The sequence below is a fragment of the Pempheris klunzingeri genome, chromosome 18 (genome assembly GCF_042242105.1).
Source record: "Pempheris klunzingeri isolate RE-2024b chromosome 18, fPemKlu1.hap1, whole genome shotgun sequence".
Lineage (NCBI taxonomy): Eukaryota > Metazoa > Chordata > Actinopteri > Acropomatiformes > Pempheridae > Pempheris > Pempheris klunzingeri.
In genome coordinates this window covers 662,397-686,289 of record NC_092029.1, presented here as the reverse complement: position 1 = coordinate 686,289, position 23,893 = coordinate 662,397, and the positions used below count along the sequence as shown (strand labels likewise).

The 23,893-nt window shown below is 46.5% G+C and overlaps 3 protein-coding genes and 1 non-coding gene across 5 annotated transcripts in view; 1 reads left to right on the top strand and 3 right to left on the bottom strand.

Moving 5' to 3' along the window:
- The window catches only part of LOC139217591 (NLR family CARD domain-containing protein 3-like), a 64,382-nt gene extending 48,429 nt beyond the window's left edge, over positions 1–15,953 (top strand). Inside the window, exons 8-12 of the mRNA XM_070848945.1 lie at positions 9,550–11,353; positions 11,449–11,622; positions 12,426–12,599; positions 13,347–13,393; positions 15,073–15,953. Of these exons, the coding sequence (XP_070705046.1) occupies positions 9,550–11,353; positions 11,449–11,622; positions 12,426–12,599; positions 13,347–13,393; positions 15,073–15,614 (2,741 nt within the window). The 3' untranslated portion in view covers positions 15,615–15,953. The remainder of the gene's footprint in view (positions 1–9,549; positions 11,354–11,448; positions 11,623–12,425; positions 12,600–13,346; positions 13,394–15,072) is intronic.
- On the bottom strand, positions 193–6,170 carry LOC139217615 (galectin-8-like). 2 transcript variants are annotated; one of them, XM_070848987.1, is made up of 9 exons: positions 6,016–6,170; positions 5,216–5,304; positions 4,806–5,016; positions 4,051–4,174; positions 3,898–3,941; positions 3,422–3,448; positions 2,339–2,427; positions 1,480–1,645; positions 193–598 (listed from the first exon to the last, which is right to left on the bottom strand). In XM_070848987.1, exons 1-9 carry the CDS (start codon positions 6,052–6,054, stop codon positions 449–451), a joined length of 939 nt encoding a protein of 312 aa, XP_070705088.1. In that variant the 5' UTR covers positions 6,055–6,170; the 3' UTR covers positions 193–448. The 2 variants fall into 2 exon arrangements, with proteins under 2 accessions (XP_070705088.1, XP_070705086.1); XM_070848985.1 differs by having other exon boundaries at positions 3,898–3,948; positions 4,055–4,174.
- Positions 15,954–16,775: 822 nt separating the features above from the next.
- Positions 16,776–21,802, bottom strand: rrm2 (ribonucleotide reductase regulatory subunit M2). The gene is made up of 10 exons (XM_070848978.1): positions 21,660–21,802; positions 21,502–21,570; positions 19,744–19,893; positions 19,534–19,650; positions 19,053–19,186; positions 18,794–18,888; positions 18,576–18,709; positions 18,397–18,501; positions 18,211–18,324; positions 16,776–17,344 (listed from the first exon to the last, which is right to left on the bottom strand). The coding sequence occupies exons 1-10, from the start codon at positions 21,747–21,749 to the stop codon at positions 17,192–17,194; spliced, it is 1,161 nt and encodes a 386-aa protein (XP_070705079.1). The 5' UTR covers positions 21,750–21,802; the 3' UTR covers positions 16,776–17,191.
- On the bottom strand, positions 18,020–18,158 carry LOC139218395 (small nucleolar RNA SNORD94). Its single transcript, XR_011585664.1, has one exon. It is a non-coding gene; the product is annotated as a small nucleolar RNA SNORD94 (small nucleolar RNA).
- Positions 21,803–23,893: the final 2,091 nt, after the last annotated feature.

The following is a 23,893-nucleotide window of genomic DNA, read 5'->3' as shown; positions in this document are numbered from 1 at the left end:
GTGCTCTGTGAGCTGGGACGGGATCAGGTGGATCAGGTGGATCAGGTGGATCAGGTGTCCTCGGTCTACAAACACTGACTGAACATCTTTGGGTTTGTTGGACTAAATAAGTACTTTAAAGACGTCACTTGGACTCTGGCACATTAGGGGCTGCATTCATCCCAAAGCTGTGCATCCACACTGAAGAAGCCGTTCACCTGATCCACAGCAGCTTCACAAGCTCACTTTATTTGATCTGGTTACAAGCAGATGTGCCAACACTCCCATGATGCATTCTGTTTCCTCCTCTCAACAGGAAGTAGCTAACGGTTAGAGACACTGCAGAAACATGAGACAGCAGTCTGTTGGACCTTCCTGAATGTCTGGTGCTTCTCTGTGATTACAAGGGATTACTGAGCAGTTCGTACATTCAGTCTGTAAAGGTCGTTTCTCATCAGTCCGTCACCGTTCAGGAGATCTTCACGTCCAGCAGCGTGACGTCTCCCAGAACCTCCAGCTGGGTGATGCGGCTCAGGTCCCGGACTCGGTATTTGTAGTCCAGCTGGTGGACCCCGTTGACGGCGACTCTGAAGTGCTGAGAGTCACACAGGACGATCATCTGCAGAGGAAACACACCCTCATTATCATCATCATCATCATCACACTGACTCTCATCCGTCTGTCCATCTCCTGCTCCCTCACTCATGAACCAGACTCCGGTGAACAATGTGAAGTGAAAACAGGCCTCGTTTCTTCTTCTGCTGCTTTAAATGTGTTTCTAACAGGATCAGACAGGCTGCGTTTCTTCTTCTGCTGCTTTAAATGTGTTTCTAACAGGATCAAACAGGCCGCGTTTCTTCTGCTGCTGCTTTAAATGTGTCTCTAACAGGATCAGACAGGCTGCGTTTCTTCTTCTGCTGCTTTAAATGTGTTTCTAACAGGATCAAACGGCCTCGTTTCTTCTTCTGCTGCTTTAAATGTGTTTCTAACAGGATCAAACAGGCCTCGTTTCTTCTTCTGCTGCTTTAAATGTGTCTCTAACAGGATCCAACAGGCCTCGTTTCTTCTTCTGCTGCTTTAAATGTGTTTCTAACAGGATCAAACAGGCCTCGTTTCTTCTTCTGCTGCTTTAAATGTGTCTCTAACAGGATCAAACAGGCCTCGTTTCTTCTTCTGCTGCTTTAAATGTGTTTCTAACAGGATCCAACAGGCCGCGTTTCTCCATCCCAGATGAACCTCTGGTCGTCATGGTGTTAAAAACCCTCTGAGCGGCTGACGTCTGGCCTGGTGCCCCCCCATTAGAGAATAATACTGATGTGCTGCTGGAATATACCACTGACAGTCTGCAGGGGGGCTTTTATTGTGAAAACTGAGTGGATTCTCTTTGTGGTTTGTCTGTCTGACTTCCTGCCGCCTCCTCTGCTCTGAGCTGCTCCGTCAGAAACAGACCAGGAGCAAACATTAAAAAGAGTAGGCGGCTGTCTGGTGGGGGTCCGGTACCTCAAAGTATTGTCCTGCAGTGAAGGGGAAGGAGGCCAGCGTTTTCTCCTCGGGGCCCCAGCTCTTCAACAGGAAGGAGTTTCTGACAAAGACCTCTTTCTTCAGACGAGGGTTCAGATGAAGAGCGATGTCGCTGCTGCTGGACACTCGCAGGTTCACACAGAAGCTGAAACACAGAAAACGGTGAAAACACATCAAGCAGAGAAATGAAACAGAAAAAAAACATCTGATGTCCTATGATGAACGTTTCCATTTGAACTCTTTGATCCATTCACTCATTTTTCTAGTTTTGTTATGGACCAACTTGAGATGAATGAGCCCATGTTACAGTCAGCAGTGCCGCTCTCTTACATTGGACTGAGGGCTGTCGTTACACGAACCTGACTGTTGTATGTTGGGATGTAACGCAGAGATCAGCAGCAGATGGTTTGTTACACAGAACTGTGTGATTATCATGAACTAGCTGACAGGAGATTAGATGAACCATGAGGCAAACTTCTTTAGCAGCAGCCACTGTTGATTTCAGACAAACAGTCGCTTCTTCATGTGGTCGAACCTAAACGTCGCCCACAGCTTAAGGCTGATTGGTCCGAACCGCCGTAGTTCAGCCAAAAAACTTTGACCACGGCTCCATTAAGTCTCACATGACTCTGATCTTGTGAATCCAGCTGCCTCTCAAGCTAAAAACACACCAGTATGGGCACATTACAGATTTACTGACTGTTTTAAAACTTACTTCAAACTCGTCAGGGGTGAAAAAGGAGACAGACGTTTGAATCTGAAGCGTTGGCAGGAAGTTTGTGATCAAATCGATGGTGAGGCCAGTGAAGAGTCACTGGTGTGCTGAGGTGTTGTGTACCTGTGTGCACCCTCTCTGGTTTCTCCTTTAATGGTGATGCTGCGTCCGACACTCAGCGCTTTGAGCAGCTCACCTCTGAAGGGAACGCTCTGTAGGAAAACAAGATTTCATCAGACAGAAGATCAAAACCTGATCCAGGTCTCAGACCAGCTGGACGGAGGGAAGACAAATAACTAGATGGTTGAAGACAGAAGGAAGAAATCATTTATTTTACTTCATTCTTTAACTGATCTGACTCTTAAAATCTAGAGTCCATTTTCCTGCTCTTACTTTTTAAAGTTTAAAAATGTTAAAAGCTTTTTAGGTTCTGCTGTTTCTGTAACCAAGCATCACTTTAAATGCACCAGATATAAAAGCAGTGATGATGAAGAGAGGAAGAAGGGATGATGGAAAAAGGGAGGAAGGAAGGGAAGCTGCACTTTGAGCAGGAAGGGAGTTCAGTTCAGTTCAGTTTTTTTAAAACTCTTAATTCAGAGACACAGTTTATACAGACAGTTCATGTGTGAGGGGGAATTCTCTGAAATGGGATTTATTTCTTCATTAAAGCAACAGACTTCAGAGACGTTGGAGAGTTTGGGTGTTATTCTTGTAGAAATCAGAAAATAAAGGTCTCTAATAGTTGTTTGAACTTTATTATCCAGGTAATTTGTCTGAATAGAGTGTGATGGTAGGCGACAGATATTTGGTTAACACACTGTTACTAGTCCGTAGAAATGCTGTTAGGAGACAATGGAGGAAGCAAACACCACTGACAATGTACTAAATCTAAATTATACGGCAGCTGAAAATGCAAACATGTAAACTGAGCTGCAAAGAATCCAACTGTAGTAATGATGGGACGAATGTGACTGAACTTCCAAAACTGGTTTTGATGTTATTTGCTTGTTTTTTGTTCCTGTAAAAAATGTTGCAAATAGTTTGAAAAGCAACAAAGAAACACACATTAACAGTTTTAGTTTAGTTCAGACAGGTTTCAGATCAGTTGAGAAAAATAAAGAGCACAGTTTAAAAAAAAAAGGTGGAAAAAGCCTCAGAATCATGTTAAAAATAAAGTATCACGTGACCAACAGCAGTAAAACTTACCAAGTCGCCTGAAGAGGACATTATTGGCTGGAGGATGAACAAATAAAAAATAATTAAAACTCCAACTGCAGTGAAAAAATCATTTTAAAACAGCAAACATTATATTTCTAATCTAATATTCTCTGTAGGAAATACTGGTGGTGTACCACAGGGCTCCACTTTAGGTCCTCTGTTTTTTCTGTTTACATGCTTCTCACTCTGGACATTATTTGCCAAATCTATAATTTTATGCTGATGACACAGTACACAAGTACTGTCAGCTCACAACTGGTGATCATTTGAGCTCATCAAATGAGAAATATTACAGCAAAAGGTAAAAGATGTATAATCATGTGAAATAAACAAAGCTGTGACCTCCACAGTGGTGTTTCTACTTTCTAACAATAGTGTAATATTAAGGTCACTGCTCAAAGTGACTAAATCATTCATTGGTAAAAGTTAAACTTGATTCAAAACCTTCAGAGTCAGTTCCTTACGTTCATCTCTGAATCCAGGCTGGTTCGACTCGCTGCAGGAGAAACTGAACTCTGAAAACAACAGAACATCTCATTCGTCGTCATCACACCTTTGATCACATGAAGATAAAAACACAAACTTCTGCACACAGTTTGAACAGAATCTGCAGAGACTCACGGCGCTCGGCACGACGCCGACGGCTTCAACTTTGACCTTTCCAGATATGAGCAGGGTGTCGACCCGCTCCAGCTCCAGCCTGTGCTGATACTCCAACAGGTGAGCTCCGTTCACCGCCACCTGCCGCACAGGTGCACAAGTACTGTCAGCTTCAGGTAGTACAAGTACACAAGTACTGTCAGCTTCAGGTAGTACAAGAACACAAGTAATGTCAGCTTCAGGTAGTACAAGAACACAAGTACTGTCAGCTTCAGGTAGTACAAGTACACAAGTACTGTCAGCTTCAGGTAGTACAAGTACACAAGTACTGTCAGCTTCAGGTAGTACAAGTACACAAGTACTGTCAGCTTCAGGTAGTACAAGTACACAAGTACTGTCAGCTTCAGGTAGTACAAGCACACAAGTACTGTCAGCTTCAGGTAGTACAAGTACACAAGTACTGTCAGCTTCAGGTAGTACAAGTACACAAGTACTGTCAGCTTCAGGTAGTACAAGAACACAAGTACTGTCAGCTTCAGGTAGTACAAGAACACAAGTACTGTCAGCTTCAGGTAGTACAAGTACACAAGTACTGTCAGCTTCAGGTAGTACAAGCACACAAGTACTGTCAGCTTCAGGTAGTACAAGTACACAAGTACTGTCAGCTTCAGGTAGTACAAGTACACAAGTACTGTCAGCTTCAGGTAGTACAAGTACACAAGTACTGTCAGCTATCAGTAGTACTCTGAGCTTCAGGCAGCTCGTCTCTCACCTTGAACTTGTCTTTCAGGACGAGGACGATGAGCTCGAACGGCGCCCCGGCAGCGAAGGGCATCTGGTGCAGGATCTCCTCTCGGCCCCAGCGCTCCTTCTGCAGCGAGTTACAGACGACGCACATCTTCCTCTGGAACCTCGGGTTGAAGTGAAACGCCACGTCGGCCCTCGGCTTCACGCTGCCGCCGCACGCGAGGTCTACCTGGAACCTGCAAGACAGTGCAGAGGGACGACAGGTGAAGGTTTAACGTGGCCCCGCCTCCAGAAAAATAAGAACCAAGTCAAGATCACAGATGTGTTGGGATCATCTGTCCAACCTTCAGACCTTCAGGTGTTTTCAATCACATGTATTGATGTTTGCAGGTGTACAACCAGGTGACTTAGAGAGTTTGAGTGACAGACTCTCACCTGTCAGCATCAGAGGGCACCGAGCCCTGAATGAGAAGCATCTCCCCTGGAACCAAACCGCCCAGGATCGTCCCAGCGAAGGGGATCATCTGTGGGGACAATAATCAATAATACTCATGAGCCTGAAAAGTTGTGTTCAGTCGTCTGTGACAGAAATTATTACCAATAATAAATAACTGTTAGCTGCAGCCCAACCTGCTGCAGTTCATTCTGTTCCACCACTTATTGATCTGACAGTACAGTTTGGTATCAGTTAGTTTGGATCAGTCACCAATAAGCTGATTTAAAGATTGTACAATAAAATAAGAACATTTCATTAAAACACTCATTCAGCTCTTCACTGAAGGCCTTTCTTCACATGGACTCTTTGTATTTCTGATACTTCCAAACTCCAGTATTAATCATGAATGTTTTAATATTTCCTCACGTATTGTCAAATGCTGTGCCGCAAAGTGACTTCATTTAAGACGGAACACGAACAATAAGGAGCCACTTTTTAATTCGGCTCCAAGCAGCGATGACAAAAACGAGCTCACGCGCAGATAAATACATATTATTAGTAGAATAATTAATGAAATAACAGTCTGCGGTCCGAACCCAAACTTTTAGAGGCACATTTTGCTGATATAAAATTATTTAGAGGATGAAATCTCCGCCCAAACCAGCGGGGATGCTGCTAAATGAGGGAAGTATTTTAGACATGATATCCATGAAAATGTCACATTAAATATTCTTTGCTTTGCGCAGCTGCTCGTTAAGAAGTTAACATGTATATCCAATGAAGTATTAAAAAGTCTTACCGGGTTTAAAAACGTCTGTCTCGGGTTTGAAATCGACATTTTGGGGCAGAAAAGCTGCGATTTGAAGCTAGTTTGGACTTTTGTTTACTTCCTGCTTCAGCGCCAGAGAGGATGACGGTTACAAGGAAGAGACCCGGAAGAGACCCGGAAGAGTCAGGGAGGGAAAATACCGTCAGCACACGGACTCAAAATGTTTTCTGTCCGTCGGTGATCTTTCCTAAAAATCACCTGTTAGAAACATTACGTCATTTTTACCTTTCTCTGTGTAAACACGTATCATTAAATACAGGCGGCGGCGCGGATTGATGACGTAGATGTCCTGATTGGCTGCGATGTTTTGGGCGGAGCTTCGGTCTCATGATCCCAATAATGGTTCATTCTGTCCCACGAAACACAGAATAAAGACTAAACATTAGTCTTTAATCTTACAGGGTACATTTTAATCATAACTGTTACATTTCATATAAATAAATAGACTCTGTCCAACCTTTATTTTTCCTGCTCTTGCTGGTGAAAGAGTCAGAGAATCATGTAGTTCTCCTACCTGTCCACTAGGTGGTGGACACCAGTGACTCTCACTGGGTTTCTGCCACAGGTTGGACCAGTTTTGACGTCACTGATGTTTTTCAGACTTGGACTCTGAAGGTATGAGGATGTGACGGCGTCCTCAGATCAGATGAACACAGACACCAGGACTGACGAGGAAGGAATGAGCAGCTTCTTCTCTCCCAGTGTTTCCTCATGAAGGTGGAAAGCGTCTGTCAGTCCACCTGAAGTCAGTTCAGCAGGTGAGGCATATCTTATATATAATTAATGGGCATATCTAAAGGCAGGGTATGCAACTTACTCGGTTTTGACACTGCTGTGTGCTCCGTCTCTCCACTTTAATTCAGGACAGACAAACTCTCTCTACCCAAACTTTAAAAATAAGCTTTGCTCTGCTCTGATTCATTCAGTCTCACTAATAACAGCAGGAACATTCAGAGAAACGGAGGCCTTCATTTCTGAGACTTCAACACAAGAAATCATTCAAAATAAACTAAAAAAAATCTCAAACTCAAAATTTGCTTTTAATTTCACTGGATATATGTTTATCACTGTATAGTGAAGCCCAACAGGGGATTATTTTGCACCAAGAAAGTGTTAAGCTGCAGGAAAACAACCCTTTCAATGGCCTTTCCCACAAAAGACCAGTCTGATGTTTGTCTGTAGTCGTTTATCACTGAGGCGTCTAGATCAGGCTTTTTCTAGAGAGCTTTAATAACTGCTGTCTTCAGGGCTCCAGGATCCATGTTGCTGCTGATCTGTAGTTAATCAGATGGTCAGTTAGCTCCACCTGGTGGACAGGTAGGAGAACTACACCATCTGATCAGTGGCTCCTCTGACTCTCACTGGGTTTCTGCCACAGGTTGGACCAGTTTTGACGTCGCTGGTGTTTTTCAGACTTGGACTCTGAAGTGTCTGAATGTGCATGTTATTATTCTCACTGTGACGTTTTCAGGTGGAACCAACAGCAGAAAGAGCCAGAAAATACTGTCAGACCTGGTTGGACAGTGAAGGAGAGCAGCTCTCAGTGTGAAGGTGGGGGCTCTGCTATGGATCAGTGTGAGGAGGGAGGCCCCCCCTCTAAAACCACCCTGCGGGGGGACCGTGACGGCCGGACCGAAGCTCAGAGGTGAGATGAGGATCTGTAACCGTCCACCATCTTCTCCATGTCAGAGCTCAGCACACCATCATTGTTCTCACTCAGAGCTCTGTGTGTGCTGAAGTCCACAGAAGCAGCACGGACCAGGACCTGGACCTGGACCTGGACCTGGACCTGGACCTGGACCCAGCTGTGTGTCCCTGAGGAGTGACCGTTCTATGGGCCATCGTATTTTTTTCAAAGGACGACTTTCCTCTGAAACACAGTGAGTCATCATGTCACTAAAGAACAACTGGACCTTTCAGACAGTTCAAAGTGCTTCACAGGGAATAAAACACAATAAAACTGTAACAGAAACATTAGAATAACATGTAGAAGATAAAAGAAGCAGCAGAAAAACAGTTCAAGCTTCAGAGAAGATGCATTTACAAATTAAAGTTAAGAAGAACAGCAGAGACCAGATGTTCCTGTTTCCAGCTGTGTGTCAATGAGGACTGATTTTAATCTTAAGTCACTTTTGTTTGTTCGGCCTCTCTCATGTTCTTCTATCCTGTTTTGCTTCGTCTGTCAAAGCACTTAGTAAACTCTGTTTTTAAAGGTGGCTTCTGTTCAGGTATGCTTTTGTGTTTCCTCCACAGAGTTCATCAGGATAACTTAGATGTTCCCAGTGGTGAATCTGTGCTGCAGCATCACACAGACCTGGACTCCATATTTATGGTGAGTGGAGAAACAAGCACAGCCTCTACTGATGACTGCAGCAGATGAAATGATAACAGTTCAATGATGTGACATAAAAGGTGGTTGAAATCGAGGTCGTCCTCAATGATCTCGGCTCAAACATTTCTCACAGTGGAGGCAGTGACGGAGCCACGGTTCGCTAACAGGGACTAGTTTAGACCACAGGATGGTGCTGTTGGATTGGTACCTTCCAGATAAAGGCCCAGTCATGTTTTAATGTAAGCAACATAGTAATGACAGTTTTCATTAGATATTAATTCCAATATTTTGTAATATAAGTGCTCACGACGGCCTTGTTGGCCACATGGAACCTTTCAGTGGGTCAGATCTGACCTGTGGGTCCTAATTTGCCCTGGTCTGCCTCAGGACGGCCGTAGAAATGCTGCATGAATTCAGGATGGTGGAAAAGGTGTTTGGTGACAAAGGATAAGCGGCTACCTGCACAGCTGTGACAAAGATGTTTCTTGAATTAGAAAGAGATTTTTAGAGAATCTCTGACCACCAGATTTGGAACTTGGAGGTCAGTTCCCACAGTAGGAATCATCCAGAATAAGTACAGGTAAAAACTGGCACCACCATCTAGACTGTACTGACCTGACCAGCCAACGACATACAAGTTTTAGGAGTCTGAATGTGATGTGTTGCACTGAGCGAACCTGAGGGTCCTCTGGGTGGAAACAGACTTCCAGACGTGGGTTTATAACTGCTGTCACAGATGGAAAGTGGTCAACCTCAAAGTGGTGTGTTCAACAAGTTGGGATTGAATTGTAATTGTTATTTTTCCCTTTTTCCAGCTGCTTGAAAAGAACATTTTCAGTTTCGTGACAAACGAGCTGAAAAGGTTCCAGAAGGTTTTAAGTTCAGATTATTCAGAAAGATTCGACAGTCAGAGTGAAGATGAAGAGCAGAGGAAGAGCAGCAGAGAATCATTTCTGAGGATCACTGTGGACTTCCTGAGGGGAATGAAGCAGGAGGAGCTGGCTGAACATCTGCAGAGCAGTAAGAGGATTTTAAGAGCTTCAACAGGGTGATGAGAAGGAATAGAGGAAATGTTTATATCACATCAGTGACGTCTTTGAGGATCGACAGCAATGATAAAATGTTTCCATCAGATGTGCATCCACTTATTGATTCAACCTGTGGTTTTTCAGAGACTCTTGCTCGTGCATGCCAGCGGAAACTCAAGTCTACCCTGAAGAAGAGGTTCCAGAGTGTGTTTGAGGGCGTCGCTACAGCAGGAAACCCAACGCTGCTGAACCAGATCTACACAGAGCTCCACATCACAGAGGGGGGGGCTGCAGAGGTCAACAATGAACATGAGGTCAGACAGATTGAAGCAGCTTCCAGGAAACCAGACAGACCAGAAACAACCATCAGATGTGAGGACGTGTTCAAAGCCTCAGATGGAAGAGAGGAACCAATCAGAACAGTGATGACAAAGGGAGTGGCCGGCATCGGGAAAACAGTCTTAACGCAGAAGTTCAGTCTGGACTGGGCTGAAGACAAAGCCAACCAGGACATACAGTTCATGTTTCCTTTCACCTTCAGACAGCTGAATGTGCTGAAAGAGGAAAAGTGCAGCTTGGTGGAACTTGTTCATCGATTCTTTAGTGAAACCAAAGACGCAGGAATCTGCAGGTTTGAAGAGTTCCAGGTCGTCTTCATCTTCGACGGTCTGGACGAGTGTCGACTTCCTCTGGACTTCCTCAACAATGAGCCCCTGACTGATGTGACAGAGTCCACCTCAGTGGATGTGCTGCTGACAAACCTCATCAGGGGGAATCTGCTTCCTTCTGCTCGCCTCTGGATAACCACACGACCTGCAGCAGCCAATCAGATCCCTGCTGAGTGTGTTGGCATGGTGACAGAGGTCAGAGGGTTCACCGACCCTCAGAAGGAGGAGTACTTCAGGAAGAGGTTCAGAGATGAGGAGCAGGCCGTCAGAATCATCTCCCACATCAAGACGTCCCGAAGCCTCCACATCATGTGCCACATCCCGGTCTTCTGCTGGATCACTGCTACGGTTCTGGAGATTCTGCTGAAGAACCCAGAGGGAGGAGAGCTGCCCAAGACCCTGACTGAGATGTACATCCACTTCCTGGTGGTTCAGACCAAACTGAAGAACATCAAGTATGATAGAAGATCTGAGACAGATCCACACTGGAGTCCAGAGAGCAGGAAGATGATCGAGTCTCTGGGAAAACTGGCGTTTGAGCAGCTGCAGAAAGGGAACCTGATCTTCTATGAATCAGACCTGACAGAGTGCGGCACCGATATCAGAGAAGCCTCTAAGTACTCAGGAGTGTTCACACAGATCTTTAGAGAGGAGAGCGGACTGTACCAGGACAAGGTGTTCTGCTTCGTCCACCTGAGCGTTCAGGAGTTTCTGGCTGCTCTTCATGTCCATCTGACCTTCATCAAATCTGGAGTCAATCTGATGTCAGAAGAACAGTCAGCATCCAAGTTGTCTAAAATATTAGGAGGTAAAACAAAAGTGAAACATCTACACCAGAGTGCTGTGGACAAGGCCCTACAGAGTTCAAATGGACACCTGGATTTGTTCCTCCGCTTCCTGTTGGGTCTTTCACTGCAGACCAATCAGAATCTCCTACGAGGTCTGCTGACTCAGACAAGAAGTAGCTCAGAGACCAATCAGGAAACAATCAGGTACATCAAGGAGAAGATCAACGAGGATCTGTCTCCAGAGAGAAGCATCAACCTGCTCCACTGTCTGAATGAACTGAATGATCGTTCTCTAGTGGAGGAGATCCAACAGTCCCTGAGATCAGGAAGTCTCTCCACAGATAAACTGTCTCCTGCTCAGTGGTCAGCTCTGGTCTTCATCTTACTGTCATCAGAAGAAGATCTGGACGTGTTTGAGCTGAAGAAATACTCTGCTTCAGAGGAGGCTCTTCTGAGGCTGCTGCCAGTTGTCAGAGCCTCCAGCAAAGCTCTGTAGGTGGATGGATCACTGGATATATTCATTTCTAGACTTTATATTCCATGAAGAAGAAAGTCTACCGTTGTATTTATCACTGTCTCTTCCTCAGGCTGAGTGGCTGTAACCTCTCTGAGAGAAGCTGTGCAGCTCTGTCCTCAGTTCTCAGCTCCCAGTCCTCCAGTCTGACAGAGCTGGACCTGAGTAACAACGACCTGAAGGATGCAGGACTGAAGATCCTGTCTTCTGGACTGGGGAGTCCACACTGCACACTGGAGACTCTCAGGTCAGAGATCAGCTGTTTGTTATCAGCTGATTAAAACGTTGGTTTACACTCAGGTTAATGTTGATGAGAAGACTCCACATCTGAGGGATCATTCTTTTCATATAACTCTGAAAAATGGTACCAAACAAACAGAACAGGAAAGGAGTTGTAACTTGTAACTCTGAATAGTTTCTTGTTTGTATAACTGCATCAGTGTTTGTGTGTGGCTTCCTGTTTTTGATGTATGTCTATGAGCCAGCGACTCAGTAGATACCAACTTGTTCTCGTTACCAGGTCGTCAAAGACACGTCCCTCAGTGTCTGGTACTGAGGCACAAGGCACCCTTCAGCTGCAGCATTAGATGTTCAGAAACACTGATCTGGCCCTTCACTCCAAACATTCCTCACTCCCATATCATCAAATGCTGACCTCTGTTTAGCATCTGTATGAGATTCACAGGACTCTGACCTCGCCACAGGTCTACTGGACCTTCATCATGAGGCAAGAATGATGAACACCTGGTTAAAAGATGGTTTGGGTGAAACTGTCTCCTGGCTGAAAGTTCAGTGTCTGACCGATTCATCCATCCATCCATCCAATTTGACCCCCTTCCTTTGCAGACATTCTCACTATTTACACTACATTGCCCTCTAGCATCTCACACAGACACTTCAGGGTGCCTTGTTAGTCGGTATCAGACACAAAAGGGGTCGACAAAACGACAATATTTGATGAGCTGGTGGAGAACAGTCTGAGAATAGGTGTAGATATTTTTGCAGTTCTTTTTTCATAGAGAAATTGTACCAACTCTTTCCTGATTCCAGGCTGTCAGGCTGTCTGGTCACTGAGGAAGGCTGTGCTGCTCTGGCCTCAGCTCTGAGCTCCAACCCCTCCCATCTGAGAGAGCTGGACCTGAGCTACAACCATCCAGAAGACTCAGGAGTGAAGCTGCTGTCTGCTGGACTGGAGGACCCACAGTGGAGACTGAACACGCTCAGGTATGAACAGAGCTAAAACATGGTGTTTGTGCTTTCTTGTTACTAATTATAGAGATACATTTGTCCCAATATTATTCGCATGAACAGCTCATCAATCTGTCTGTGAATGTGGAATCTATAAATATAAAACACCTTCCACAAATACAAAAAAGATATTTTGCAAATATAACAGACCAGCAAAACACAGAATCCAAAAATAAAAACAATATAATTTCAAAGTAGTGCAACAACCTGCAGCTTCCAGTCCTCACTAGATACTGAAGGTTAAACATGAAGATAAGGGAGGGAAAGACGTCCAGCTTCCTTGTGCTGCTGCGTCAGAAGCAGAAGTATTTCTGAAGAAGCAGCACAAGCCCACGAGCATCCTCAGACAGAAGTGTGTGTGCTAGAACGTCTCCAGAACAAATGAACACACACTAATAATCAGCGTCACATTGACGTGATGAAACACTGAACGCATCATTTATCGCTGGTTGTTTTCTCATCAGCTCGTAGAGACGGCGTGCTCTTACTTTGGTGGGACGTTTGTCTGAAATTCAAGGATTCACAAATATCAGTTTGAAAGTTTTAATGTTGGGAAGACGTTCACAAACACTTTTCATTTCTCTGTAGATTCATTTGATATATTCACAGGTTTTATTGTGGAAGTTGTGTTTTATTTGCAGAACATGTTCAGTAATAATACTGAGACAAACCATCTCTATAGAAATGTTCCTGTTTTCATCCTCTGACTGTTTCTTCCTGCAGGATGGACCACGGTGGAGAACACTGGCTGAAACCTGGTCTGAGGAAGTGTGAGTGTGGATTCAGACTCATTCATGAGAACAGAGCAGCTCACAATCTGATGTTTAAAGATATTTACAGACTCCACACTGCAGCCTTCTAGTCAGCTACAGATGACAACCTGTCACTTTGTTTCTTTGACTGATGAACATTTAATAAATTAAGGTCATTAATCAATCAACCTTTCTTTATATAGAGCTAATTCATAACCAATGTTGTGACTGATACTGATCAATATGACTGACACTGATCAATATGACTGACACTGATCAATGTGACTGATCCTGATCAATGTGACTGACTGATCAATGTGACTGATCCTAATCAAAGTGACTGATCCTGATCAATGTGACTGACTGATCAATGTGACTGATACTGATCACTGTGACTGATCCTGATCAATGTGACTGATCCTGATCACTGTGACTGATCCTGATCAATGTGACTAACACTGATCCATATGACTGACACTGATCAATATGACTGATACTGATCAATATGACTGACACTGATCAATATGACTGATCCTGATCAATGTGACTGATCCTGATCAATATGACTGACACTGATCAATGTGACTGATCCTGATCAATGTGACTGATACTGATCAATGTGACTGATACTGATCAATATGGTAACAGTGAAAAACACGACAATATTTAACGTGTGAATAATAATAACAGAACTAATATCAGTAAAAAGATCCTCAGCAGTGATTCATGAAGTCAGAGAACCACAGCAGGAGAACCAGGACCAGGATCTACAGGTTCCAGGCTCCTGTGGATCCTGGTCCTGGTTCTCCTGCTGTGGTTCTCTGGTTCCTGTGGATCCTGGTTGTCCTGCTGTGGTTCTCTGGTTCCTGTGGGTCCTGGTCCTGGTTCTCTGGTTCCTGTGGATCCTGGTCCTGGTCCTGCTGCTGTGGTTCTCTGGTTCCTGTGGATCCTGGTTGTCCTGCTGTGGTTCTCTGGTTCCTGTGGGTCCTGGTCCTGGTTCTCCTGCTGTGGTTCTCTGGTTCCTGTGGATTCTGGTCCTGGTTCTCCTGCTGTGGTTCTCTGGCTTCATGAATCAGTGCTGAGGATCTTTCCACTAGTTGTAGTTCCTAAATATGGTCACTAGTTCCTGTGGTTCTATGTTCTCTGTGGTGGTCGGATCACAGAAGGTGTCCTGACATTTAAATATGATGTAATCAGCCCCACAAACTGTCATCAGTCATTGATCACCAGATCTTCTGCATCAGCTGAGTCCTGAGCCGTGACTGAGCAGAACCGGTTCATGCGGCCGCTGGTGAATCTAAACTGGAAGCCTCTGTAGTTCCCCAGTGATGAAGCGCAGTGAGCTTTAACACATCAGCTCAGAGAAAACTGTGCCTTCATGACTTGGTGCACATTTTGACCCATTCTGATAAAACAGGACAGTTTTAGAGCAGAAGCCCGTTGGAGCAGGACCAGGAGACCTGAGAGATGGAGGCGATGCAGAGTTTCTGCTCTGGGCCGAGCCGTGCTGAAGCTGATCATGAAGATGTAGAGTTGACTGTGTGTCTCAGTAGGTGGTGTTAGCTGCATGAACTCTTTTAGTGTAGAAGAAGAAGAAGGAGGCTCCAGCTGCTCGACCCTGAATAAACTAAAGTCAAAGCCAACAGTTGGATCAGCTGATAACCTGCTGCTGTTTGGTGTCTTCTTCTCTCCATCAGATTCCTGTGAACTCTCAGTGGACACAAACACAGTGAACGAATTCCTCAAACTGTCTGACAACAACAGGACGGTGACACTGGTGGTGGAGGAGGAGCAGCCATATCCTGATCATCCAGAGAGATTTAAGAACTACTGTCCTCAGCTGCTGTGCAGAGAAGGTCTGACTGGTCGCTGCTACTGGGAGGTGGAGTGGAGAGGAGGGGTGGATGTAGCTGTGAGTTACAGAGGAATCAAGAGGAGTGGAAACATTGAGGACTGTTGGTTTGGATTTAATGATCAGTCCTGGAGTCTGATCTGTTCAGGTGATGGCTACTCTGTCTGTCACAATAACAAACAAACAACCATCACCTCCTCCTCCTCCTCCTCCTCTGGTAGAGTAGCAGTGTACCTGGACTGTCCTGCCGGCTCTCTGTCCTTCTACAGAGTCTCCTCTGACTCTCTGATCCACCTCCACACCTTCAGCACCACCTTCACTGAGCCTCTGTATGCTGGGTTCAGGTTCTGGTCTTTTGGCTCCTCAGTGTCTCTGAGTTCTCTGTAAGACCAGAAACACTCAGAATATTAACAATCACAGTAACACACACACACACACACTCCATCTCTGTCTTTGTTCACGTCTTGTTTGTACATAAAGTTTTGTTAAACCTGTTTCACAGTTTTCCAGCGTTGGACTTCGACTTCACTTAAAAAACTTGGTTTTCTGAGAATGTGAGAAAATCTTTGAAGGCTTTTCTTTAGTTTCTTGAACTTTTTCCTCAACAGTGTACTTTTATTTCTCCTGTGCTGTGATGTTGATGTAAAAATGTGGGCTCACCGGATCAAACATGAGATCACTTGGAAGGATCCATGTTGTCGTTGAATAAAATGTTGGTAGAATAAATGTTTCGGTGTCGTTCAGCTTCTGCTCTCATGTCTCCACAAACCACCAACACAAACCTGCAGGTGTTTCAGCAGAGAAAAGTTCAGACAGTAAAACTTTCCAGAATGTCTCCTTTAAAACATGTTGACGATGAATTAAATCCAGGTTTTCCTGCTGGTTTCTCTGCTTCTGACTGACATGAAACCTTCTAAATCAAAGTGAACACGTTTAAACACACTGAAACATTCAGCTGCTCCTGTGAACTAAACCAAACAGCAGCTTTCTGTTTGTGTCGCTGACAGAAAGTCTTCAGTGAAACTCCACATTGAACAAAGTGAACTAACAGCACTGATGCAGAAGTGAAGTCCAGCTAATGCTGAAGATCACGTCTTCTGATCAAAGCTTCTGATTATTGATTATTATTAAAGTGACTCCACAGAAAACAGAGGCAGAATTTCATGGTGGTCAGAAACTTGGAGAAAAACCAGCGTTGGCTGTGAATCAACTAACGAACGCCTGATCATCAGGCGACAAACTGCTTCATACCGTTAGCCAGCAGGCTAACAGTTTAGCTAACTGACCAACACTGATCTGGTTCTGACTCGTTCACATGTGGTTCTCCGCTCCGTTAGAAATCCAGCACACACACTAAAATATTGTCCTGTAAGAGGCTCAAACCAGTTTTCCTGCTGCCGCCCACAGCAGTGAATCCTCCTTTAACACGTCTTCTTATCAGCGTCACTGCTTCTGAACACGTCGGCTGAAACGTTGCTCCGAGATGGTTTGAAAGAAGGTTTGAGCGTCCCTGAAGTGGACGTGTGGTCGTGAACAGAATCGAGGCTCTTTCCATTCAGGACATTTAACTTTATTACCAAAGACTGAATGTACAATTTACAGTGGAAACAGGCTAAAAACATAAAAAGGTACTGACGAAGCAGCTTCGATAAGAACGGACTAAAAGGTTAAAACCAAAGCATCAAAGCAGCTTCTGAGCCAAACTTCACGCGGTCGGCTGCCGACGGCGTCTCAGCGTGAACTCGCCACCCCGGACTGAGCAGCCGTCCAGACCGGGAGCCTGGAGGCTGCGGCGCTGCGCTCCGATTGGCCCAAAGCCTCCACCATCATCATCATCATCATTAGTGTTCTTGTTTCAGACCGTCAGCTGACCAGCCGCCGTCCTGAGATACAGAGTCCATCCACCTGTAGAGACCGTGTGGGCCGGCAGTGAAGCCGTGAGTCTGAGTGGGGGGGGGGGGTCCTCAGAAGTCGGCGTCCAGCCTGAAGGTGTTGTCGGCGGCGCCGGACATGACGCCCATCCTCTGGTACTCGCCCACCCGCTTCTCAAAGAAGTTGGTCTTCCCCTCCAGAGAGATGTTCTCCATGAAGTCGAAGGGGTTCTCCGCCCGGTAGATCTGCAGAGAACCAGACCGCAGGTCATTAAAGGGACATTTCACCTGTTTTCTCAGGACCGTTTGTTCTGGAACCTGAAAAACGCTCATTTATCACAAAACTGAAGACGAAGACTTTCATGTTTGACTCCAGCTTTTGGTCGCAAACACTGAAATAATAAGAATTTACTGAAATAACTTCTAATTAGTGAAGAAAGAAAAAACTGCTTTTACTGAAGTAAAGTACCTCAACACTGAATCTGATCAATAATCAATCAAGTGTTCTTCCAGGACATGAAGTCATTAAACTGATGAACACATGAAGGATCAATAATATTAATCTGTTCTTCACCATCTGGACTTTGACTGTAGTGTCGTTACTTCAGCCAATCAGATTCTGTATCTGAGTATCTGATGATGCTGCTCTGCTCTGGTTCGGCTGCTCTGCTCTGCTCTGGTTCGGCTGCTCTGCTCTGGTTTGGCTGCTCTGGTCTGTTCAGGCTGCTCTGGTCTGTTCAGGCTGCTCTGGTCTGCTCTGGTTCAGGCTGCTCTGCTCTGCTCTGCTCTGGTTCGGCTGCTCTGCTCTGGTTCGGCTGCTCTGGTCTGTTCAGGCTGCTCTGGTCTGCTCTGGTTCAGGCTGCTCTGCTCTGCTCTGCTCTGCTCTGCTCTGGTTCGGCTGCTCTGGTTCGGCTGCTCTGGTCTGTTCAGACTGGCGTCTGTGTCATGCTGCTGTTGGTCCGTCGGTGAACCACTCGTCCTCCAATCGGAGCGTCAGCAGCAGCACTCAGCCCCCATCAGCGGCTGAGGTCCGTACCCCTGCGCCTCTCATCACCACAGACCTCCCCCCCCCCCCCCCCCCTCGGACCCCTCCCCCCCTGGGACGTGGTTACCTTGGTGAAGCCGAGCTCCAGCATCAGCCTGTCGGCCACAAACTCGATGTACTGCTTCATCAGCTCACAGTTCATCCCGATCAGCTTCACCGGCAGAGACTCCGTCAGGAACTCCTGCCGCAGAAACACACGGCGTTAAAACCGTCGGCCGACCGGAGGACGGGAACCAGAAGCGGCCGCACCCACCTGCTCGATGGCCACGGCGTCCTTGACGATGGCGGTGACGGTTTGTGCCGACGGCTTGTTCACCAGGTGTTTGAACATCAGGCAGGCGAAGTCGCAGTGGAGGCCCTGAAAGCAGACACAGTTAGACCGGCTCCGGTCAAGACCTGAAACCGGTCCTCATCGATCAATAGATGCGTCACCTCGTCTCTGCTGATGAGCTCGTTGGAGAAGGTCAGGCCGGGCATCAGGCCTCGTTTCTTCAGCCAGAAGATGGCGGCGAAGGAACCAGAGAAGAAGATTCCCTCCACGGCGGCGAAGGCCACCACGCGCTCTCCTGGAGGAAGCACAGCGTCACCATCAATATCAGATAGAAGATCAATAGAGCCGACGGAGGGGGGGGGGCACCGGGCAGCCTTACCGTAGTTGGCGCCCTTGTTGCCGATCCAGTTTATGGCCCAGTCGGCCTTCTTCTTCACGCACGGCAGAGTCTCGATGGCGTTGAACAGGTATTCTCTGTGGGTCAGTGAACGCACCGTCAGTTCATCCTACTTCCTGCTTCTCCTCCGACCCTCAGAGGAAACTCTACTTTCACCTGACTGCTTCACTTCCTTCACACTCTGATCACTGAACCTGATCGATCATCAATAGATCAGTCAGTGGATCCCAGCAGGTCTCACCTCTCTCTGGGCTCCCTGATGTAGGTGTCGATCAGGAGGCTGTACATCTCCGAGTGGATGTTCTCCATGGCGATCTGGAAACCGTAGAAACAGCGGGCCTCCGTCACCTGCACTTCCTGCGTGAAGCGCTCCACCTGGTGGTCACATGGAGAACGAGGTGAGACGCCAGACGCCGGCTCTGACCGTGAACGCACCAGAGGGACGTTCACGGCGCCAACATTTGGTGCCTTGACAGGAAAGTTACTATGAAAGTGACTCCACAGAAAACAGAGGCAGAATTTCATGGTGGTCAGAAACTTGACAAGCTGTCAATCAACTAACGAACGCCTGATCATCAGACGACAAACGGCTCCATACGTTTCACACAGCGGAGCCGCTTGGTGAGCAGACGCCCTGTAGAAAGCACCAGCAGACCGACCTCACCGCTTCCTGTCCTGTGAACCAATCAGAGGGGAGAACAACGACGGGGGCGTGGCCTCACCAGGTTCTCGTTGACGATGCCGTCGCTGGCGGCGAAGAAAGCCAACACGTGAGAGATGAAGTACCTCTCCTCGTCCTTCAGAGACTCCCAGTGCTGCAGGTCCTTGGACAGGTCCACCTGAACACACACACACACACACACACAGTCAGACCCGGAGCTCACGGCTGGAACCAGCTCTGGACCGAAGGCCGGACTGGGGACCACACGTACCTCCTCCGCGGTCCAGAAAGACGCCTCGGCCTTCTTGTACATCTGCCAGATGTCGTGGTACTGGATGGGGAAGATGACGAAGCGCCGAGGGTTCTCCTTCAGCAGCGGCTCCTCCTCCTCCTCCCTGCTGCTCTTCTTCACGGCTTTGGGCTGAAACACAAAACACAGAGAAGCTTCAGGACTCATTCAGCAGCCGAAGTGTCTGCAGGGCCTGGTGCTGCGTTCAGGGCCTGGTGCTGCGTTCAGGGCCTGGTGCTGCGTTCAGGGCCTGGTGCTGCGTTCAGGGCCTGGTGCTGCGTTCAGGGCCTGGTGCTGCGTTCAGGGCCTGGTGCTGCGTTCAGGGCCTGGTGCTGCGTTCAGGGCCTGGTGCTGCGTTCAGGGCCTGAAATCAGAGCTAGGATCTGGGAGCTTCTTTTCTGCTTCTCGTCTCAGCAGATAAACTGAATCTCTTTGGCCGTCGGACTTCTGGAGGAAGAAAAAGTTCTAAACCAGCTCCTGCATCCTGTGCAGACTGGTCTGAGCTGCAGGGTCTGGTGGAGAATCCAGACCAGGTCTCTGATTAAATGAGAATAAAACTGAGTCCAGACCCTGAAGGCGTCTTTAAACTCACCTGATCTGCACAAATCCTCCAGATTCACCTTCAGCTGGCTCAGAATAAATGTGAGGAAATCGAGCCAGAGTCCTTCAACCAGAGCCGACTCTAGCCATTATGGTGCCCCCCCCGACCCCCCCAGTCATTAATGGACAACAGCCGTATGACAGCGAACACTTGGGAACAACTTCCTTATTGGAAACAAGAGAAAACTAGAATGTACAGAACAAGTAAAACATGGAGCTGCAGCAGACAGACAGAGAGAGAGAGAGACAGGCAGGCAGACAAACAGAGAGAGAGAGACAGGCAGGCAGACAAACAGAGAGAGAGAGAGACAGGCAGGCAGACAGAGACAGACAGACAGCAGACAGAGAGACAGACAACAGACAGAGAGACAGACAGAGACGACAGACAGGCAGGCAGACAGACAAACAGAGAGAGAGAGAGACAGGCAGGCAGACAGACAAACAGAGAGAGAGAGAGACAGGCAGGCAGGCAGACAGACAAACAGAGAGAGAGACAGGCAGGCAGACAGAGAGACAACAGACAGGCAGGCAGGCAGACAGACAGACTACTGAAGTGTTATCTAGCTGTGGTGCTGCAGCACTAAAATAAAAGGCTGCACCACAGTTAAACAGTCCCACAGTAGAACTATCAGGCAGCTCTGCTTCATTTCAAGTCCACCTGTATGTTGTAACGTGGAGAAGACGACAGGCCTCCACTGGGACCTGCTTCCTCCACCTGAGGCCTTGTCATGAGGACAAACGTGACCCGTTGGCGTCTCAGCAGGAACCGGAGATGTGCACCGATAACCGGTCCCTCTTCAGAGGATCAGACGGAGCACGAAGAGAGGGCGCCGGTCAGGATGCTAATCATTACTGTTATTTATCTTATTTATTGTTTGACTGGTTTTTGTTCTTCAGGGTTTGCAGCAGCGCCCCTCCAGCAGGTGGCGCTCTGGGCGACCGCCTACGTGGCCAATATGCTAAGAGCCGGCTCTGCCTCTACCACCGTCCGTGTTGGCGCCACAACCGACATTTTAGGCGCCACAAGAGCTCCACAAAGCGGACAAAGTGCTGGTCGGCGGCCCCGACACGGACGCGGCCCACCGGCCTGTTACACGGACAGAAAAGCCCGAAGGCTTCGGTCCATCTGGACTCACTCACCGCAGGATCGGCCAACAGCTTCCGCGCCGTTTTAGTCGCCAGGATCCGGGTGGAGCTCAGGCTCGGCGGCTGAAAGACAGAAGAGCAGAAACCCTCAGAGACCGCAGACCGGCTGCTGCTCATCGATCACACGGACTATCGATCAGCTGGGTCCTCACCGTGTTTTCTTTGTCCAGCGACATGTTGCTGATGTGACTGCTGACGGTGTTCTCGTCCTTCACGGACAGAGGAGCGCGAGCAGAGAGCATGGCGGAGGAAAGGGAGTCAGAGTGGAAGAAGAGCAGAAGAAGACAAACTGAAGCGGCTCCTTCCCTCCGCGAGCCTTTTATTGGAATCTTGGCGCCAGAACGCTGCCGGCCAATAGGAGCGCAGCTCGCGCCGGCTCTTTAAACTGACGCTGCGACGGAGCCAATCAGGTGGCGAGCCGCGCTCACGTGCCCACCGAGCAGCTGCGGGGAAATTCAAAAGGCTTCTTCTTACAAAACGGAGCAGAGCGGCGTTACGAAACCAGGAAAACCGCGTTTATGCAACAAAAACCCGCATTTATGAGACGCTGAAGTGTCTGAAGCGGATTAATCAAGTCCAAGTGACGCTGAAACCCCCAAAGTCAGACTGACTTCCGCACTGACAGATCAGCTCCACAGATTTAACCGGTTTAATACAAACTGCTTCATTTGCGTTCAAATGTCTGAAGGCGGTTAAACTGTCATGTAAACACAAGCGGTCCACGGAGTTAATGATCCGGTTTAAACCCCCTCAGGCTGGACCGGATGTGTGTAAACAGATATTAACTGTGACCGTCTTTGTGTCTCACAGCTCTTATTCCGGTGTTTTAATGTGGCTTCATTCCTGGTTTGTTTCCCGCCGCCGCGCTTTCTGTTGTTTACTGTCACCATGACGATTTAGCGCCAAACTAGCACATTTTACCACACATTGATATAACTCTGCCTTTAAACGGGTCGTGTGTGTCTTTAGATGTGAGAACTAGAACCGCTGTCAGTGGATTTATCCTGAAAAGAGCCCAAACTGTCAGTAAACAAAGGGACACATCCCGGTGATTTTCCGGTTTGTTATCCGTCAGCTCGATGTTAAAACAGAGATTTAAAGGCTGAACTGTCGTGTTTCCGTTATCTGCATGTTTTCTTTCACTTGGTCGACTTTCAGGCCCAGAAGAGCAAATAAAAACTCAAAATTTCCCTCTAAACAGGATAAATGACTCTCCAGCTGCTTCCGGGTGGGAGCGCTCTGATTGGTTGCTCAGAAGATGACGACACTTCCGGTAAGAGTGAGGAAGTGGGTCAGCTATGGTGGCTGCAAAGTTCCTGCATGTTGATGTCCAATACACGAGTTTGTACAACGATAACTACAAATTCAAGGTACTTGTATTTTACCTGAGTACTTCACCAGATCTCAGTGGTAAATACTGTACTTTTAAATCTACTAGATTTATCTGAATTAAGATAAATTAAGAATTTCAGAACAAAACATGATCAACTCATATGATTATTTTTCTTTAAACTATCTGACAGTAATTATAGTAGTTAAGATGAGCTTCATCTGCACCATATGTGACTATGTGAAGTACTACATAGAATAATATCATGTATGTGTATGTGTATATATATATTATTACTAATGTAGTATTATTTTAGTCAGATCTTGAATTTAAGGCTTTTACTTGTAATCAACTTTATTAAAATGTCTTTTTCTGCCTTTGGCTCCAACATTAACGTGATGAGAGCTTGAATGCATCAATGATTACAATTAATAACATAATATTTGTCATTCTGAAACAGTCAGTGCTTTTAGTTTTGGTGCTTTAAGTGTATTTGATGCTCAAACATGTACTTATCTAAGTAAAAAATAGAATCAAGGACTGTATTTCTACACTATGGTGTTACTACTTTTACTCAGTCAAAGATCAGAGTGCTTCTTCCACGGTCATATAATATTAGTTAGACATGTATTTTATATATCACAAGTTTTCTAAAATGTTACGTGTCATTATGCGAATGAGACACCATCTAGTTACAGATGTACACATTAGCATGTTTTTCCAGAGCAGAAATCTGAAAGTTGGATAAAGTAGGTTTGAAAGTCTTGTTTCATCTCTTTGACACATTAGAGCCGAAAGGTTCGGGAGAAAGTCTTTTTTTGAATCGTTCCATAAATCTGAAAATACAGTCATAAAAAAGCATGTTCTCCATGTTATTTATAGAACATCTGTAATGATCTACGGTCAGGCCTCTGGGTAAAAACTAGAGAGAGGAATAAACCTCCAGAGTGTGGTGTCAGAAAAACCTCCTTTTAAAGAGATGACTTGAAATAGAAATGTGCAGACGCAGAGAGACAAACGGAAAACAAACACCTAAATGTGCCTGTGACATGGCGG